Raw genomic sequence first — 19,506 nt, forward strand, 5'->3', positions numbered from 1 at the left:
AACAAATTGGAAATATAAAATTACTTAAATTCAATGTACAATAATTGAAACTATGTGATTGTTTGAAATATAATATTATATATAATACAATACTAATTTGAACACATTGCGACAATATGGTGGTATATTAATATCTTTATTTGAACATTTTAATTCTCTACATTTTTTTCTTAACAAAATCTCTAGATAATTACATGCTCATAAAATAATGTCATTTTTTTTTAAATACGAGTATTCACATTTTTTCATTAATTATTCTTATCATTTTGTTATTAAATTCATGTTTTGTCATCGCGTGGAATATATGACAGTAAAATAAGATACTGAAGTCTTTACTAACTGCAATTAAAGACACCTTTTTTTACTTTAATATTTATTTGTAATATAGTACATATAGATTGTTGTTGGTATTATATTACCGTAGCGAAACATTCCATAGATGCATTAAATAATCCACCGACATTCAAAATAAATTCCTTAGCTTCTCTTTGTAATAGAAACAGTATCATTCTTTGTATATGTGACGGAGCTTTATACCACTGAACATTGTACCTATGAAATTGTACATAAATAACAAATAGCTAATTAATATAAGAAATTTTCTTTAAGTTATTTTCAGCTGTGCTAATGTGTTCTATAATTGCATTAATTTTTACATTTAATAATTTTTAAAATGCACATAGGAAGAATACTTTTGCTGTGAATTACAAATGACAAATTGACAACACTAATAATTATAACAAACATATCTAATACTGTCTCGATCACCTTCTCCCGAGTTTATCAAAATTTGTCGCTTCAATAAGTATATCAATAACATGACAGCAAACTCACTGCATTTGGCTATTTGAGTTTTAGCAAAATCATTCTTTCTGTGCAAATATTCGTATACTCAGCATATTTCTTACGCAGTAAGGAACACGTAATTATTGTGATCTATTATATTTTGTCCGATGTAATTGGATAGAAACATATATAAAATACTGGTAACCACATATATCAACGGTAAACAAAATTCGTTAACAGTATTTTCAGATGAAGCAATCTGAAATATCTAAGATACAAATTTAAAGAATATAAATCTTCTACATATGTGTGTACATGTATGTATATATATATATATATATATATATATATATATACATATATACACAATATATTTTTGCTATATTAATCTAAGAATAATGATGAATTTATATAGCATCGAAAAAATGCTTTCCAGTATAGTATATATTAATCAAAAGGAAATAAAAGAGTGTGTCTTTCTTAGAATATAAATATGAAGATAGTATAAAAATATGTAGATCAGCAGTTCGTTAAGTTCTAAAAGTATTAGTAAATTTATGTTAATATTATGTATCTTTAACATTACTGAATTTTTTTAAAATCTAATGCATCTTTTCTGATTATTATGTTTATTCCCACGATATTACATTTACTTTTTATTTATATAAAAATTGTTATTGGGGATTTATAATTCTGGCTTATCTACTTACCGGCCAGTATTGTTAATATACATAATTTCAGAGCAGCATTTGCATGCATTTTCATACATTACAATAGCAAGAAGCAAAAAAAAACTTACTCGAAACAGATTTAGAGTTAAGCAAGCCACGCCAAATATTATTAAACAAAACATCATTACTTCGAATATAGATAGCAAATGTTTGGATAATCTTCAAAAATAGATTATATTACTAAACATATTATTTATGTATTGTAGGTGTGTATACCAACTTCATTACTTGTCGGTGAATATCAACTGCACAAATTATGCCCTCATTTATCAAAATCTTATTTTTCAGCGTAATATTTTGTTGAATATTGATATTTATTGAATGCTCGATACGATAGCTGTAAATGTTTGTGCTGTAATTGTACAACAATTTATTGAATGATGCGATTTTTTAGCAAAAAACTCATCTTTTCATAAACTATTTTAAATATATATATATATTATATTATTAAAAGATAAATTTTTTTATTCCATAAATTATTATGGTTATTCCTACATCTTCATTCGTACCCAGCAATTCTAAACATTCCACAGACATACTGAAAATATGTAATAAGCATTGTTCCTATTGCTAATACCGCAGCTGCTTCGACACATATAATTGTATAGATATGCAACAAAGTTAAATAAAAATATTTTTCTTGGTCGATAAAATACTCCATCATAATAGGCAGATGAGATATATTTTTCGATAAAACAATGAAACTACTCGACAAATACTGACCAATAGTACAGACAAATCCAGCAATAATGGTAAATACTAAAAATTATTAGAAAACGTTTTTATTAAAAATCCTGGAATATAAACATATCAAAATTTGTACGCGCTCGCGAGCGCTCACACAAACGCACGCGCACACACACACACACATTATAAAATTTTTTTTCTTTTGATAATATATTCAATTTCTATGTAGAATAACTCTATTATTTATGTAATTTCTACATAAATAATAAAGTAATTCTATATAAATATAGAAATTAAATATATATTAACAAAAGAATATAAAATTTTATAATTCAGAGCGTCTATTAACATGCCATTAATTATTGTATGCATATATACTTTAGTAGAATTTGTATGATATATATTGTACATAAAAATAGAAATATTATTTAATATGATTTTTTAAAACTGAGTTTATAAAGTCTTCGTAGTTCACAATTAAATAATAATTGTGAACATAAATCTGAGAATATTGTTTTACTTGTGATCATAATTGTGTAACGTCTTGCTTTGTAATTATATTCTTCTATGATAGCAACTTCATTTTTATCTTTTACTTGATTACATATATGCTCAAGTTGCATTAATAAATCCTTTACCTGTTGTTTCAATAATTTCATATATTGTCTTTGTACATAATAATATATAAAAATTTTTTAATATATAATAAAGATTCATTTAATACTGATTATGCTGTTAAACGCATATTGTGTAACTTGTCAACTTAGTTTCAATATTAAAACAGAATGAATTATATTTTATCATGCACATAATAGAGAAAAATGTGGAAGACAGGACCTTGCTGACGAGATTTGAAGTACATTTTGATGTCATTAGCGTTGTCAACTATCAGTAATTGTATTTTTAATCACACACTTATAAACGATTATAAATTCATATAACACTTATATTACATAATAATAAGAAAAACTATTTGATAATGCAGATTTGCAAAACGGTATCTTATCACACAATATTGCTATACTCTGTTCTTACCTGAAATATAATACCCGATGTTAGAATAGCAGAAAAGAAAATAAATTGAAATCGTGTGAATTTAGATTGTTCATATGGCCACAAACCGATAACAAGCAACAGAATTCTATTGAAGTTAAAGTACTGAATCCCTACCAGTTGAACCATTTTCTGTAACGTCCGAGATGCGACTGGACGAAGCAGTCGAGTACGATTATCCCTTCCCCTTTTCCATCGATTACTTTTCCTTGATATTCTTTCTTATAGTGTAAATTTTTAGTGTGAATGCCATAATATGCCATAAAACGAGACTATACAAAATATCCATTGTGAGATCACAAACTCATTCATATTTTAGTAGTGTTTTTTGCAATAAGAACTATTAAGATATTACTCTAACATCAAGAAAATTTCGCATGAATATCTTCTTTTAATACAAAAAAAAAGACATTTATCAAAGGACAGAATTCACACAAGCACGTATTCTCTGTTTTTTGCAATGCAATAATTTCATTTTTCGTATGAACTCTCACAATAGTATGTTTGTTCTTTGAGATGAATTCCTCCATATTTTTCGGCATTGATCGTAATTAATACATCTCATGCTAATTTAAAACATGGTAATTAGATTAGTAACATTTTCTGATATATTGTTTTATACTTTGCAAAATATTGTTATTATATTACTAACATTATTTATTAAATATTATGATAGATTCTATAATAAAATAATTAAATCTGTTCTTTATATGTTTAAATAAGAAGCGCTACTACGATCTGAATGTTAAGATGTTGAACTATATATATTCATATAAATGAATTAATTTCAGAAATGATAATTGCGTGTCGATATAGTTGTCGGACTTTCAACACAATCAATCTGAAATATTAATAATCCCCTCAAATTTCCCAAATTTAAAAAACTATAATAAACTTATTGCGAAAAATAAAGGACGCTCGCACAGAATGCAAAAAGATCCGAGTTTAATTTCCGGCCGAGGCAATATTTTTCGCAATAAGTTTATTACAGTTTTTTAAATTTGGGAAATTTGGAGGGATTATTAATATTTCAGGTTGATTGCGTTGAAAGTCCGACAACCGTATCGGTATGCAATTATTATTTCTGAACGGTCTTGTTTCCAATCTTATGTGTCTTGTTCTTTATATTTATACAATATGTACAATTTTATTTATATGTTTACAGACGTTTTAAACTCGATTCCACCAATGTAAGATTAATTACTGTATAATCTCGGTTTAATTTATACTATTCCATTTATTCCCCCTCCCCTTCCCTCCCTCCCCTCCACTCCTCTCTCTCTCTCTCTCTCTCTCTCTCTCTCTCTCTCTCTCTCTCTCTCTCTCTCTTATACTTCAAATTAGAAAAAGATAAAGAGTAAATTGAATTGAGATTTAACCTTATGTTGGTGAATATTTTTGATGTATTTTTTCTGTATTTTTTTAATATAAGAAAATTATAAGCAAAAATATATACGTATTTGAAAATAGAATTTTCTTGTTTTTCACATGTGAGAAATGCTGTTATCTCGAATATATATTTTCTCATGCTCTTATTTGATTCGTATTTGTATTGCCAATATAGATAATATGATGGTAAAATAAGATACTGAAGTTTGCAAATATTATTGCATTTACTTTTAATATATTATATATTAATATAATATATTATAATATATTAATTATAATATAATAATATATTAATTTAATATATTATATATTAATATATTACATATTTATATAATATATTTAAAAAAACACTGCATGATCTTACCTTGACGAAGCACTCTAATGATGGAATAAATAATCCGTCGACATTAAGATCAAAATTTTTAGCGTCTTTTATCAACAGGAAGAATATCGTTTCTTGGATGTACAAAGGAGTTACACATCATTCAGCTCTACCTACATAAATAGACAAGAATGCATAGTTTGAGAGAAAAGTATGATTTTCATATAATTTACGTTAATCATACAAAACTAATCATATTTAATATTTGTTTGGGTATAAAAATTTGTAAATTAAATCTTCCTGATATTGTTTTTCGTAAGAAAGTTCCTTACATAGTAGCAAATACGTAATTATTGTGATCCGTCATATTTAATCCAAGAGAATTCAATATGAACAGATATGGAATAAAAACAGCTGCAAATAGCACAGGCAATTATGCTTTTTTAGTAATTTTCTTCGTCAATAAAATCTGAAATACGAATCTCATGATTGCAGTTAATTTGTTGCACTTTAATTAATAACTTTAATTTTATTTAATGAAATATTTCATAATGTTTTTCTTTTACATAAATTGTAACTCAACTTTTCTAATTGACTATAATACTCAAATAGCAATCTGCTATGAGGTCGGAATTAAATTCAGCTTTCTGAATGATCTGCATACATTATTTTTTATAATATAATTCATAGAATTATATACGATCGATTTGCCGCTGAAGATAATACAGCGGATGTGTCTTTCTGATGAAATTAAGCTATAGAAGAGTTTCAAAAAGTTACACAGGCTCATTTCTTCCTTTTTAGTTTATAACTTCATTCTACGCGCATTCATAAATCACACATGGACTTCGAAAAAAATATCTTGTAATTTTAACTTTTTTTGATGTCGAATCTATCTAGTAAAGCTTATAATTAAAAAATAATTGAAAAATTCACGACAGGTATATACTTTCAAATTTCAATTAGCAATTAGCTTAATTAATACAATATTTTTAACAATTTGTATTAACTATATAGTTCAAAATATTGTTTATTAATGATTATAATAATGCCTGCCTTTTTACATTCCTTATGTTATTAATTGAAAGTTTCAAACATCTAAATATTTTAATTATTATATTGTTTAAAAGAAATGTTCAACGTATCGACAGCAAATTGCCTGTATCAAATTACTTAAAAGCAATGTAGAACAATTGAAACTATGTGATTGTTCAAAATATAATATATACAATACTTAATTTGAATACATTGCGACAACTTGGTGTATTAACCTTTACCTAAACAATTTTAATTTATTATATTTTTTTAACATAATCTCTAGCTAAACTATATGTTCAAAAATTAATTTTACTTTTTTCTAAAAATGAGTACTCCCGCTTTCCCATCAGCTATGTTTTTTATTCTATTATTAATTCTATTAACTATAAGTTCATATTTATTTTGTCATCGTATGGAATATATGACAGTAAAATATGATACCGAAGTCTTTAGTAACTGCAATTAAATACATCTCTTTTTATAATATTCATTTGTAATATCGTATATATATATATATAGATTGTTGTTGGTATTATATTACCATGGCGAAACACTCCATAGATGCATTAAATACTCCACCGACATTCAGAGTAAACTCTTTAGTTTCTCTTTGTAATAGAAATAGTATCATTCTTTGCATACGTAACGGAGCTCTATACCATTGAACGTTATACCTATGAAATTGTACATAGATAACGAATCGCTAATTAACGAAAGAAATTTTTATATCATGTTACTTTCAGCTATGCTAATTGGTTATGCAACTATATACATTAATTTTTACATTTAAAACCATTTTTAAAAGGTATACGGAAAGAACACTTTCGCTACTAATTACAAGTGATAAATTGATAACACTAGTTATAATAAAGTTGCTATCACAAATCATCTTTTTTGCGAGCAAATTGACGTTGTCATCGATTTGCTATTGTAATAAAATTTGTATTTACGTGACTTTTCGATAAACATAATGCTGTCTCGATTATCTTGTCCCGAGTTTGTCAAAATTAATTGCTTCAACAATTATCGACAACATGACAGCAAACTCACTGCATTTGGCTATCTGTGAATTTTAATAAAATTTCTTTTTAGGTTTTCACGGCTATTTTCTTTAAAAATGTTATAGAAGATTTACAAATTGTCGCCGTATTTTCGTTCATTGCTGATTCCAATTTTTCGTGAACTTTGCCATTTACTTCATCAAGGCATGGAGCGCTGATTGTTGAGTTTCAATATATGGTCACTCTTTACAAATATTCCAATAAAAGAAACTTTAGATATAATCAAAATAAAGTCCTAAATAACATCGTCCCTTTAATTGAACACTGTCTAATGACTACATTTATTTTTCCTACAATAACCATTTTTACGAACAGACGTCTGGAGCGGCGTTGGACTCTCCCATCTTTTTTGTTATTACAAATATCTTAGAACACTTCAAGGAAAAGGCCCTTTACAAGACGACCGATAAACCAACCGATAAAATAAAGAAGTTTGGTTCCGATGTAGACAACACTTTCGTAATTTACAAACATGGCAGTGATGAACTTCAGAAACTCTTAAACTTCCTCAATAACCAACATCCTAATATTCAATTCACCATGGACATAGAAAAGAATGGTAAGTTTTCCTTCCTGGATGTCCTTGTCACAAAGAAAGCTGATAATATCTTGAGTCATCAAATATACAAGAAGTCAACACATACTGACAGATTCTTGCATGCCGAGTCACATCACAAAAACAATCAGCAATACACTCACTTGTGCAGAAAGCATTTAATATCTTTGATAAAGAATATTTACAAATAGAGCTCAATCACTTGAAACAAACCTTACAATGAAATGGATACAATAAAAAAGATGTGGACAATCAGCAAACATTGGAGCGGAACAAAGAACAACTCGGACAAAAAAAGTTTCTTTATTCTTCTATACGTAAATGGAACAACAGACTGAATCAGCAGGATTTTAAACAAATACAACATCCGAATCATTTTCAAACCTCCAAGAAACATCGAGCAAATCTTGAAAAATCCTAGAGACTAAGGACCCCCACTTAATTCCGCAGAAGTATACAAAATACCTCGTTCTTGCGGGAAAAAGTACATTGATGAAACCGGAAGAATAATCAACGTGCAGTGAATAGTCACATGAAGGAACATCAAGAGATATCAGGCTAAAACATGTCACACAATCAGCATTAGCAAAACATAGCATTGAGACATCAAATATTATTCCAAAAAACAGCTACTGTAGCCACAACAATCATATTTCTCGAGGAAGTACAGAGAGACTCTAGAAATATCCAGACAATTTGAACAGAAACTCAAGTTAAAATGTAAGTAGGATATAAAAGACAAGTGCTCTTGACAAGTCAGGGAAGATCTCTCTTTTTCTCTCTTCTTCAACATACCCTCACTCTATAGCGTGTACGTATATAAATACAAAGGAAGTTTCCCGGAGGAACAGTTCAGTATCGGTACGCTCCTCGCTCTGATGAAGTGAACGGCATTAGCAATGGACAAAAAGCACGGCGATAACCCGCAAACCTTCTAGCATCTTTCAGTAAAACCGTTCTTTCCGTGCAAATATTCTTATACTCGTCATGAAATATTTCTTACGCAGTAGAGAATATGTAGTTATTGTAATCAATTATATTCTGTCCGACAAAGTTGGATAGAAACATACATAAAATCATGACAACCACATATAACGACGGCAAATAAAATTCGCTAACAGTATTTTCGGATGAAGCAATCTGAAATATCTAAGATAAGATACAGTATTTAAAGGAGATTATAAATCTTCTGCATACATGTGTACAGTCGTCGATATAACAGTTGCAACTTTTTTTCGATAAGTTTCGGAATGCAGCTTGCTTACCAAGCAATTAGATCTTACTTATGGATTTAACCATTTACGTTTAACCTCTCTAGGAGCAAGGCTGAATTCCGAAACACATCGAAAAAAAGTGTTGCAACTGTTCTGTCCACGACTGTACATATGTGCATACATTTTTTTTACTATTAGTCTAAGAATAATGATGAATTTAATTAAAATTAATTATGAATTTAATTAAAATTAATTATTTAATTTAATTATGCAAAATTAAAAAAATTTTTTTGCAGTATATATTAATTAAAAAAGATTTAAAAAAGTACATGTTTCTTAGAATATAAATACAAAAAAAGAATATATAGATCATTATTTTTGTTCGTCAAATTCTAATAGTAAAGGAAAGGCCCCTATTATGAGATACTAAGTTCATTTTGGGTAAATGCTAAAAGTCCATAAGCAGAATTTTAAAAAATAATAGGTCATTTTGAAGGGAATTCAATAAGATTCAAGATTATATAAAATTTAATTCAAATTCAATTTTTTGAAAATTAAAGAAATGTAAAAATTGAGCAAATCGCAAAGTCAAAAAATTGTACTCTTAATATGAGATACTCCAAGAAATCAATAGTAAAACGCAAAGTACATCAATATTATAACTAAAAAATTTTATTTAATGTTTCTTGAATACAAACAAATATAGCCAGGGTATGCGAAAAATGAATATGCGATACATTATACTCAGAACTCGTCTTCAGATAGTTGAAATCGAGCATCGCAGAAATAGGCACTCGACGTTCATTCCGGTTGTCCTTTTTATTATTGTACAATAACATTTATATTTCAGCAACGATTTTCACTATAACATAGCATGAGTTATTTCATATTAGAAATACCTTGAGTATCTCATATTATTTCCATGCCTTATGATTTTACGATCATCGAATTTAACTTCTGTAATTAAACAATTCAACATATCTCGTATTTTTCTATTAATACGACCTTATTCATCACTACATGAAGAATTTATTGTCAAATATGTATTTTTATTAAAATAATAAACAATGTTTAAAGACTCATCTCAATGAAACTTAAAGACATCCAAATTCTAAAATCTTTTTTTACAATGACTACAGACATGTTCTAATAATGAATTTTCTACTAAATAGTTTTCAACCCAAGAGCAATAAATTCATGATGGAACCAATAGATAGCATCTATTAATTTAGCAGAAACGCCGCTATCTTATATTAGGCGCCTATCTAGGAAGCTTTCCTTTATTAGTAAATTTATGTTAATTTATGTTATACATATATCTTTAATATTATTGAATTTTCTAAGACTGTGCATCTCCTCTGTTTATTATTTTTACTATAGATTACATTCGTTACTTTTTATATTATTCATATAATAAAAATTGTTGAGAAAATTTATTGAGAATTTATATAACTTTGACATTTTATTGGCCTACTTACTGAACAATATTGTTAGTACATATACATATAATTTCGGAGTAGCATTTACATGCATTTTTATATATTACAATACGAAACAGAAAACTTACTTGAAACAAATTTAGGGTTAAGCAAGCTACGCCAAATGCTATTAAACAAAATATTGTTACCCCGATTGTAGACATCAAATGTTTGGACAATCTTCAAAAACAGAAATATATTATTTATATAATTATAATAAACATATATATTAGTAAAAATATATATTAGTAAAAGAGCAGGGCTAGTTGTGAACTACAGCCCCACATGATGGAACATTGTTTATGACTGAAAAACTGTAAATAAAATAGCAACTTGAACACCCAGCAAACGAGAATGGATTGAAATGGATTAAAATGGATTTAAATTTTCAGAAATACAGATTCATGAATGTTAAAATGAATCCTTTTCAATCTTGAATGCATTTTTATTCATTTATAGGAATTTCATAGAGCGTATTTCTATGCCTTTCAATAAAAAATATTTTTTGTGCATCGTGAATACTACTCAATTCAGAATTATAAATAGGAAGTACAGTCTTTTTAATTTAGTTAAATTTAAAAATAATATCAGCCATTTCTGTGACACATGAATACTCAATTCAATATTCTGAATATGAAATGCAGTTTTCCAATCTAATTGAATAAAAAAAGTTTTTATTTATAAATGGATCATAAATGCTACTTAATTATTTAAATTTATAAATAGAAAATTTTTCATTTTAATCCAACTAAATTCAAAAAAGTTGAAACGTAAAAATAATTGAGCTATGTTCTTTTGTTTCTCTTTTGATTAGAAGTAAAATTATTGATCGATGTGGACACTTACAAATCAACAGAACACAGCTCGAATATTACACTGATCGCGGTGCGCGACATCGGTTAAGTGAGATTAGGTTATCCGACACTTATTCAATATTGTCTCATTGTAGTGTAAATTGTTTATATTTTATTAAATGATGATATCTTTATTATATCTATATAATTTCATGCACTGGTTTAACTAGTTGTAATTGAAATAAAGAATGAATAACACATTTACCAATTGAAGAAGTGATGTAACGGGTAATAGAAGATTCATGATCCAGAGGAGATTCTCGAATTCCACTAAGGTGCGTTTTTTAATACCAATTTGAAGTAGTTAATTTTCAGATATAATATTATTATCAATGTTTTAGGAATAAAATTTGTAATTCTTAAATATAAATGTTTTTTTTTTAACATTAAACTATTGTCAGCTCGGATCCAATCTATTTCAATCCATTCAATCCATTTTCATGGATTTAAAATACGTATTTAAAAAATTGTAATTCATTTTAATCCATTCTCGTTTACTGGGCAGTATAAAGTTAAAAAATACATTAATTATTTATATGTAAAAAACACATTTGATTGTTATCAATCGCTTTAATTACTACATAGACATAAAAGAATATTCACCTAATAATTTTACTTTTTATATACGAAAACGAAAAAGCGCACCTGTTTGACTATTGATAGCCGGATTATTGTATTAAGCACAGTAATCTCTGTCTATGTGTTACCTATGTGTTACACGATCATAGACATATCTATATATATTTTCGTTATTTACACTAAAAAATGTGTGATGGAAAATGGACATACCAGAAAATTCTGATTATATCAATCAGAATTTTCTGATTTGTCCATTTTTAACCAAACATTTTTTTCAATGTATTTATTTGTATATTTGCCTAACTTGCTGCTATGCGCAACCAGCCCCGCTTTATTCTACCTATTTTGTGAATGTGTATTAACTTCATAGCTCTTCGGTGAATATCGACAGCACAAATTATGCCTTCGTTCATCAGAATCTTAGTTTTCTGCGTAATATTTTGTCGAATATTAAAGTTTATTGCATGTTCTATACGATAGCTGTAAATGTTCGCGTCCTAATTATACAGTAATATATTGAATAACTCGATTTTTCAGCAAAAAATACATTATTTCATATACTTTGCCAATTACGCAGTTTAGTGGAAAATCGTACTCTCTTAATCGGTTCCCATATCTCTCCCTAGAGTTACTTGATTTTTCACGTAAAGTAATGAGATAATTATACTTTAATTGTTAACAAATTTTTAACAAATAATGAGCGCCGGTTAAAATCTTCTGAAGATCTCTTAAGATCATGACATTGATAACATAATTAAGATCAATGCTATCCCAGTGGCCTCCTCTATACTGCATAATTACTAAACTTTAATATATTATGTTGTTTAAATTTATTTAATTACAGTTCAAATTATTATGTTTATTCACTCTAAATTTTTGGGAGTGAAATTTTACTCCCGAAGAGTGAAGCCAGTCCGGCAGGAGTGAAATTTTCTCTCTTTGAAAGTAAAGAATCATTCTTTGACAGTGAAAAATCATTCCAAGCAAGAGTCAAATTTTAATCTCTGTACAGAATGAATAATTTCACTCTCTAAAAGGAAAGACTGAAGGTAAATGTGAAATTAGCGCCCCTATATCCAGTCTTGACAAAATTCATTTGATGTGTTTTTGCATGTAACATACAAATATAGTGGAAGTAAGTATGATTGAATAAAGCATCACTTTGTTTTGCGAGATAACCATTAAAGTTGACAGAAAGAAATTAACTTTCTAAGAAATTCACTCCTTGAAGGAAGTAAAATTCAATCTTGCCGGACTGATGCCATAATGCCACTATCACTTTTCTTGGAGTGAAATTTCACTCCCAAAAATTTAGAATGTTCTTGCATCTTCATTCGTACCTAGCAATTCGAAACATTCCATAGATATATTGAAGATACGTAAGAAACATAGTTCCTATTGCTAATATCGCAACTACTCCGATGCATATAATTGCGTAGACGTGCAATAAAATTAAATAAAAGTATTTTTCTTGATCGATAAAATATTCCATCATAATTGGTAGACGAGAAATATTTTTCGGTAAAATGAGACCATTCGATAAATACTGGCCGATAGAGCAAAAAGATCCTGCAATAACGGCAAATACTAAAAAATATTAAAAAACGTTTTTATTAAAAATTCTGCAATCCTAAGCTTATCAAAATTTAAACTATTTAACACACACACACACACACACACACACACACACACACACACACACACACACACACACATATATATATGTATATATATATATATATTATAAAATTATATATTATTTTGATAATATATTCAATTTCTATTTAGAATTACTCTATTACTTATGCAATTTGTGCAATATATTATTATATTATTATTGTACAAATTGCATACTAACATGTTATTAATCATTGTAAACGTATATACATATGTGGCAAATACTTTAATAGAATCAGTGGGATTCTATATATTAGGTGTTGGAATTAATTCGTAGCGTTTTTAATGAAAGAATGTTATTTATTTCACATGAGCATTAAAAAATATATTAATGAAAGTACTTCCCATCACTTGTAAAACGCTACGAATTAATTCCAACACCTAATATTATACATAAAAATATATAGAAATATTAATCACAAATTACACAATAATTGTAAGCGTAGATTCGAAAATATTTTTTTACCTGTGAGTATAATTGTGTGACATCTTGCAGTATAATTATGTTCCTCTATGATAGCAACTTCGTTTTTATCTTTTACTTGATTACATACATGCTCAAGTTGCATTAATAAATCTTTTACCTGTTATTCCAATAATTTCATATATTGTCTTTGTATATAATAATATATAACAATTTTTTGAACATGTACCAAAATTCTTTTGATATGGATAGTTATGTTGTTAAACGCATATTCTGTAAGTTGTCAACTTACAGCTTTGATCTTAATACAGAATGAGTCGTAAGATATTATACAAAAAATAAAGTAAGACGTAGAAGATAGGACCTTGCTGATGAGATTTAAAGTACATTTTGATGTCATTAGCGTTGTCAACTACCAGTAGTAATTTTATTTTTTTATTACACGCTTATAAACAATCATAAATTTATATAATTCTTATATTACATAATAGTAAGATAAACTATTTAATAATGAAGATTTGCAAAATATTGTAGTATCCTATCACACAATATTACTATACTCTGTTTTTACCTGAAATATAATACCTGATATCAGAATAGTAGAAAAAAAAATAAATTGAAATCGTGTGAATTTAGATTGTTGATAGGGCCACAAGCCGATAACGAGCAATAGAATTCTATTAATGGTAAAATACTGAATCTCTGGATGAATCATTCTCTGCGATGTCCGGGATGCGACTGGATTGCGAAGCAATCAACGAGTACGATTATCCCTTCTTCTTTTCCATTGATTATCTTGATATTTTCTCTTATAGTGTAAATTTTTAGTAATGAATGCCATAATTTGTGTAATACAAGACTGTATGATATATCCCTCCCCCCTCGCCCCACTGTAAGATCACAAGTTCATTCATATTTTAGTAGTGTTTTTTGCAATAAGAACTATTAAGGTATTATTCTAACATCAAGAAAATTTTGCATGAATATCCTCTTTTAATAAAAAAAAAGAATGACATTTATCAAAGTACAGAAGTCACGCAAGCACCTCCACTTTTTGGTACAATAACTTCATTTTTTGTATGAACTCTCACAATGGTATGTTTGTTCTTTGAGAAATGAATATCCTCCATATTTTTCGGCATCGATCGTAATTAATACATCTCATGTCAATTTAAAACATAGTAATTAGATCAATAACATTTTCTGATATATTGTTTTATACTTTGCAAAATATTATCATATTACAAACATTATTTATTAAATATTATTTTAATAGATGCTACAATAAAATAATTAAATCTGTTCTTTATATTTGTATAATCTGTACAATTTTATTCATATGTTTACAGACTGAACAGTCTGAACCCAATGTAGGATTAAGTATATATAACTATATAATCTCGATTTAATTTATACTATTTAACTTCCCCTCCTCCTTCTTCTTCTCTCTCTCTCTCTCTCTCTCTCATACTTCAAATTAGAAAAAGATGAAGAGTAAATTGAACCGAGATTTAATCTTATGTTGGAGAATATTTTTGATTCTATATTTTTTAGTATAATAAAATTTTAAGCAAAATATATACGTAGTAAAAAATAGAATTTTCTTTTTTTTCAAACGTGAGAAATGCTGTTATCTTCTTCGAATATATGTTTTCTCATGCTCGTATTTGATTGTCACTATTTGTCTTGTCACTATGTAGATAATATGACAGTAAAATAAGATACTGAAGCTTTTGTCAACTGCAACCATATTATTGCATTTACTCTTAATATACTATAATATAATCAAGAAAACGCTATATAATCTTACCGTAGTAAAACACTCTAATGATGGGATAAATAATCCACCGACATTCAGATAGAAATTTTTGGCGCCTTTTGTCAACAAGAAAAGTATCGTTTTCTGGATGTATAAAGGAGTTATGTACCATTCAACTCTGTATCTACATAAATTATTAAGACAAGAATCAATAATTTGAGAAAAAAAATAAGAAAATTTACGAATAATTTTCATTATTTTATGTTAATTGTATCATACTATTGATATTAAATATTTTGGTATAAAAATTATAAAGTGAACCTTCTTAATACTGTTTTTCATAAGAAAATCCCTTACACAGTAGCGAACACGTAATTATTGTGATCCGTCATATTTTGCCCAAGAGAATTTGATATGAACAAATATAATATAAAAACAGCTGCAAATATCACAGGCAATAAAGCTTCTTTAGTAGCTTTCTCTGTCAATATAATCTGAAAAATCTGAAATACAACAACTGTAGTCGCACGACTGTAGTTAATTTGTTGCACTTTAATTATAACTTATTTTACGATACGGTTTTGTTTCTTTTAAGCAGAAAATCAGGATTGATTTATACATGAAATTGCTACGCAAATTTGGTCGATTAATAAGAAGTATCAACTCAAAATGTTTTTTCATGTAGTATATGTGAAATCAAGTTTCTATTATATGTTATAGATTATCTAATGTTTGATTAAAAATAAGAACAATATAAAATCCGAAACTTACTCGAGCAAAGTTGAAACACAATGAAACTACAAACATCTGCGCTAAACAGAAGAACATTATCTCAAAATAGGATAGCAAACTTTTGGATAATCTTCAAAAATAAATAATTGTTATTGCATATATTTTATGCAATAATTATATGTAGGATCATATAGATACTAACTTTATAGCTTGTCGATGGATATCTATAGCACAAATTAAATCCTCGAATCTTAAAATTTTGTTTTTTATGTTAATATTTTGCATAACTTTGATATTCATTGCGCGTTCAATACGATAACTATAAATAATATGATTTTTTAACAATTTCTTTATTATTGCAAAGTAAATTCCATCTCATTTATTCAATACAGCAATACAATTTTGTTCACAACTTCAAGTTTTGTGTTTGTTTTGTTTTACCTAGAGATTTTAAACATTCCACAGATAAATTCAAAATACGCAATAAGCATGGTTCCTGTTGCTACCATTGCAGCTCCTCCTATAAATAGTGCTATGTTCACATGTAATAGAATTAAAAAATAATATTTTTTTTGATCAATAAAATATTCTGTTACGAAATACAGGCGACTTGATCGAGATATGTTTGTCGATAGACCAACATCAATCATATTCCAAAATTGAATGATAATACCAACAAATAATGCACAAATGCCAATTACTAAAAAATATTGGGAAATAATTAATATTCGTATTTAAAAATGTTCGTTACATAATACGTTTAAAATTATTTCAGATACATGTATATATATATATATATATATATATATATATATATATATATATATATAATATTTTTCAATTATTTTCAGAGCAAATATTTACAAAAGGTCATCACCTTCAAAATCAATATACGTTATCAAGGTCATATCCCTGAGTGAGTTCCAACAAGTTTTAGCCGTCGCTCATTATTCGTTAAAAAGTTTGAAAAATAATGTATCTTTTTTACTATATAAAACAAAAAATTTTGACTTTAAAATATATTTTACGATTTATCACGCGAAGCGACTTCCACTCCATCTCTCCCCCTATTTCAGGGGCGAACGATTTCTACGCAAAGCGATTTTCACTTCATCTCCCCCCTGCTTCAGGGGCGCACAACTTTCCACGCGAAATGATTCTCATCCCATCTCCCCCCCTGTCACGAAACGCACGTCTTTTCACGTTCCCTTTCAGGTAGGATGTAAGTCGCTTCGCATGGAAAATCGTAAAATATATTTTAAAGCTTTTCTCCAAAAATATCTGTTTTATATATATATATTTATATGTTGGGTTTGAATAAGTTTTCGCCGTTTTTTTTTTGTGAAATTTTGCTTTAAACGTTTGCTAACAGTTGATTAATCAACATTAACAATTCTTTCACATGGATTTTCATCAAATAATACTTCCAGTTATTTATCTTTCAATTTTTCGATGCATTTTTACATTTTTTACCTTTTATCGAAATCATCACTTCTAAAGTGTTGAAACCACTTTTTTGGTTGGAGTATACTCCCCGTACACCTCCAAAAGACAAACAATAACTTTCAACTACACTTTTCTTAACAATAAACAATGCAGTTTCACAAATGCTGTTTTGTTAACACAAAAGACGACGTTTTCAGTGCAATGACAAAAACAAAGAACTTTTTTTGTTTATAACTTTTTAACGAATAACGAGCGACGACTAAACTTATTGGAACTCACTCAGAGACAACATATGTCAAGGTCATTGATTTTTAAAGATGTTTTTATGAATATTTACCATTAGAAATAATATACCATACATTGTATGTATATATATTCAAAGATGTACAATATGTTCAAAACATTTATTATAATTTGTTAAAGTCGATTTCTTATTAAAATCTGCACAGCTTACATGTTAAATAAGAAAACATAATCGTATATGAAAATATTATCTTACTCATAAGTGCAACCGTATAGCATTTCGCAATGTAACCATATTTTTCTATAATAGCGATTTCGTTTTTGTCTTTTAATTCGTTACATATATGCTGAAGTTTTATAAACGACTTTTTAACCTGTTATTTTAGTAACTTTATATAATATATATCTTTGTACGTAACAATAGGTATTAGGAAATATTGTTTGATATAAAAAATTTAACAGATAATATTTGATGATATGAACTTACAGGTTCAATATTAACGAAAAATGTATAATATTTTATCATGAAAATAATGAAAACAGATGCGGGAGCCAAAATCATGACGATGACATCCGAAGTCAAATTTGTTGTTATAAATGTTGTCAACTATAATTATGTATTTCTAAATTGTAATATAATTATAAATTGCATATAATGATAAATAATTATAATTAGATAATTATAACTATTGACTAGATTGATACAAATTATTTCAATTATTTCTTAGTAAAAAATTGCGCATTAATTTTTTTATGCAATAATGTTATTACATGCTATCCTCCTCACCTGAAATATAATACTTGTCATCAAAATAGCAGAAAAGAAAACAAATTGAAATTGAGTGATTTTTGATTGTCGATATGGCCACAAGCCAATAGCGAGTAGTAAAATTCTATTGAGACTTAAATACTGCGTTTCTATACAGATCATCACTTCACTAAGTTCGGCTCAAGAATGATTGTTAAGAAATCGACAAGCGTCTTATCCCTCCTTTTTCCATTGATCAATAAATACTTATATTCTATAATTTCCCTCTTCTAGCATAAACTTCAGTACATTATGTAATTTTGTTTAATGCATGATATTATCATGAAATAATAATACTCACAATTTTCCATAAATTTCGTAATGAGAGATATACCTTTACACTATCAATTTGATGCAAAAAGAAATTTCACAAATATTTTGTCATAAAAAGTGAAGCATTTGTAAGAAAAATTAAGTAAGAATATACCATAGTTGCACTTCTTATTTATTAGTAATTTTACATATTTTATTTTTGTTTGTAACTATATATGTTACGTTTGATTTTTTAGAAAAATATTATTCATTCAGTCTTAAATACTGCTATTAACTTTAATATTGTAATTCGTCTCCACGTTTATTTTATCATCCACACGTATTTTTATTTTAAAAAGAACAAAAATGTTTTTATCAAGTTTGAATATTAATTCTTTGATTTTTTTTTCCAAACAC

At 27.4% G+C, this 19,506-nt stretch overlaps 4 protein-coding genes across 15 annotated transcripts in view; 1 reads left to right on the top strand and 3 right to left on the bottom strand.

Annotated features, from left to right (window-relative positions):
• Nucleotides 1–19,506, top strand: part of LOC105149095 (non-structural maintenance of chromosomes element 3 homolog) — a 28,919-nt gene that overhangs the window by 527 nt on the left and 8,886 nt on the right. The window lies entirely within an intron of this gene.
• LOC147908583 (uncharacterized) lies at nucleotides 121–6,409 on the bottom strand. The gene is made up of 12 exons (XM_087410049.1): nucleotides 6,320–6,409; nucleotides 5,301–5,723; nucleotides 5,011–5,141; nucleotides 3,240–3,823; nucleotides 2,946–3,089; nucleotides 2,725–2,842; nucleotides 2,027–2,276; nucleotides 1,738–1,854; nucleotides 1,586–1,676; nucleotides 909–1,054; nucleotides 420–552; nucleotides 121–339 (listed from the first exon to the last, which is right to left on the bottom strand). The coding sequence occupies exons 4-12, from the start codon at nucleotides 3,384–3,386 to the stop codon at nucleotides 289–291; spliced, it is 1,197 nt and encodes a 398-aa protein (XP_087266175.1). The 5' UTR covers nucleotides 3,387–3,823; nucleotides 5,011–5,141; nucleotides 5,301–5,723; nucleotides 6,320–6,409; the 3' UTR covers nucleotides 121–288.
• On the bottom strand, nucleotides 5,915–14,944 carry LOC147908584 (odorant receptor 43a-like). Of its 9 annotated transcripts, none has more exons than XM_087410036.1 (9): nucleotides 14,421–14,944; nucleotides 14,142–14,261; nucleotides 13,892–14,009; nucleotides 13,089–13,317; nucleotides 12,112–12,228; nucleotides 10,405–10,495; nucleotides 8,627–8,772; nucleotides 6,548–6,680; nucleotides 5,915–6,462 (listed from the first exon to the last, which is right to left on the bottom strand). In XM_087410036.1, the coding sequence occupies exons 1-9, from the start codon at nucleotides 14,562–14,564 to the stop codon at nucleotides 6,412–6,414; spliced, it is 1,149 nt and encodes a 382-aa protein (XP_087266162.1). In that variant the 5' UTR covers nucleotides 14,565–14,944; the 3' UTR covers nucleotides 5,915–6,411. The 9 variants fall into 9 exon arrangements, 8 of the variants coding, with proteins under 8 accessions (XP_087266162.1, XP_087266161.1, XP_087266166.1 ...); XM_087410035.1 differs by having other exon boundaries at nucleotides 13,089–13,335; XM_087410040.1 differs by having other exon boundaries at nucleotides 13,089–13,335; nucleotides 14,142–14,294; nucleotides 14,435–14,525.
• Nucleotides 15,049–19,063, bottom strand: LOC105149090 (uncharacterized). Of its 3 annotated transcripts, none has more exons than XM_011061265.2 (9): nucleotides 18,817–19,063; nucleotides 18,517–18,636; nucleotides 18,286–18,403; nucleotides 16,782–17,040; nucleotides 16,543–16,590; nucleotides 16,380–16,470; nucleotides 15,966–16,111; nucleotides 15,660–15,792; nucleotides 15,049–15,589 (listed from the first exon to the last, which is right to left on the bottom strand). In XM_011061265.2, exons 1-9 carry the CDS (start codon nucleotides 18,958–18,960, stop codon nucleotides 15,542–15,544), a joined length of 1,107 nt encoding a protein of 368 aa, XP_011059567.2. In that variant the 5' UTR covers nucleotides 18,961–19,063; the 3' UTR covers nucleotides 15,049–15,541. The 3 variants fall into 3 exon arrangements, with proteins under 3 accessions (XP_011059567.2, XP_087266150.1, XP_087266151.1); XM_087410024.1 differs by having other exon boundaries at nucleotides 16,543–16,659; nucleotides 18,817–19,058; XM_087410025.1 differs by having other exon boundaries at nucleotides 16,543–16,659; nucleotides 18,517–18,652; nucleotides 18,817–18,906.

The sequence above is a fragment of the Acromyrmex echinatior genome, chromosome 9 (assembly GCF_024713525.1).
Source record: "Acromyrmex echinatior isolate Ae372 chromosome 9, ASM2471352v2, whole genome shotgun sequence".
In the NCBI taxonomy this organism is placed as follows: Eukaryota; Metazoa; Arthropoda; class Insecta; order Hymenoptera; family Formicidae; genus Acromyrmex; species Acromyrmex echinatior.

What these genes read in the sequence shown, in the direction of transcription:
- LOC147908583 (XM_087410049.1), bottom strand. Translation starts at nt 3,386, where the DNA reads ATGGTTCAACTGGTAGGGATTCAGTACTTTAACTTCAATAGAATTCTG. An exon ending in GGAATGTTTAGAATTGCTGG is followed by an intron (nt 1,855 to 2,026) that starts GTACGAATGAAG and finishes AAACATTTACAG; the next exon opens with CTATCGTATCGAGCATTCAA. An exon ending in CTATGGAATGTTTCGCTACG is followed by an intron (nt 340 to 419) that starts GTAATATAATAC and finishes CTTTAATTGCAG; the next exon opens with TTAGTAAAGACTTCAGTATC.
- LOC147908584 (XM_087410035.1), bottom strand. Translation starts at nt 14,564, where the DNA reads ATGATTCATCCAGAGATTCAGTATTTTACCATTAATAGAATTCTATTG. An exon ending in TATCAGGTATTATATTTCAG is followed by an intron (nt 14,262 to 14,420) that starts GTAAAAACAGAG and finishes TACTACTGGTAG; the next exon opens with TTGACAACGCTAATGACATC. An exon ending in TCTGTATTAAGATCAAAGCT is followed by an intron (nt 14,010 to 14,141) that starts GTAAGTTGACAA and finishes TTGGAATAACAG; the next exon opens with GTAAAAGATTTATTAATGCA.
- LOC105149090 (XM_087410024.1), bottom strand. Translation starts at nt 18,960, where the DNA reads ATGATCTGTATAGAAACGCAGTATTTAAGTCTCAATAGAATTTTACTA. An exon ending in TGACAAGTATTATATTTCAG is followed by an intron (nt 18,637 to 18,816) that starts GTGAGGAGGATA and finishes ACATAATTATAG; the next exon opens with TTGACAACATTTATAACAAC. An exon ending in GGAATGTTTAAAATCTCTAG is followed by an intron (nt 16,660 to 16,781) that starts GTAAAACAAAAC and finishes TATTATTTATAG; the next exon opens with TTATCGTATTGAACGCGCAA.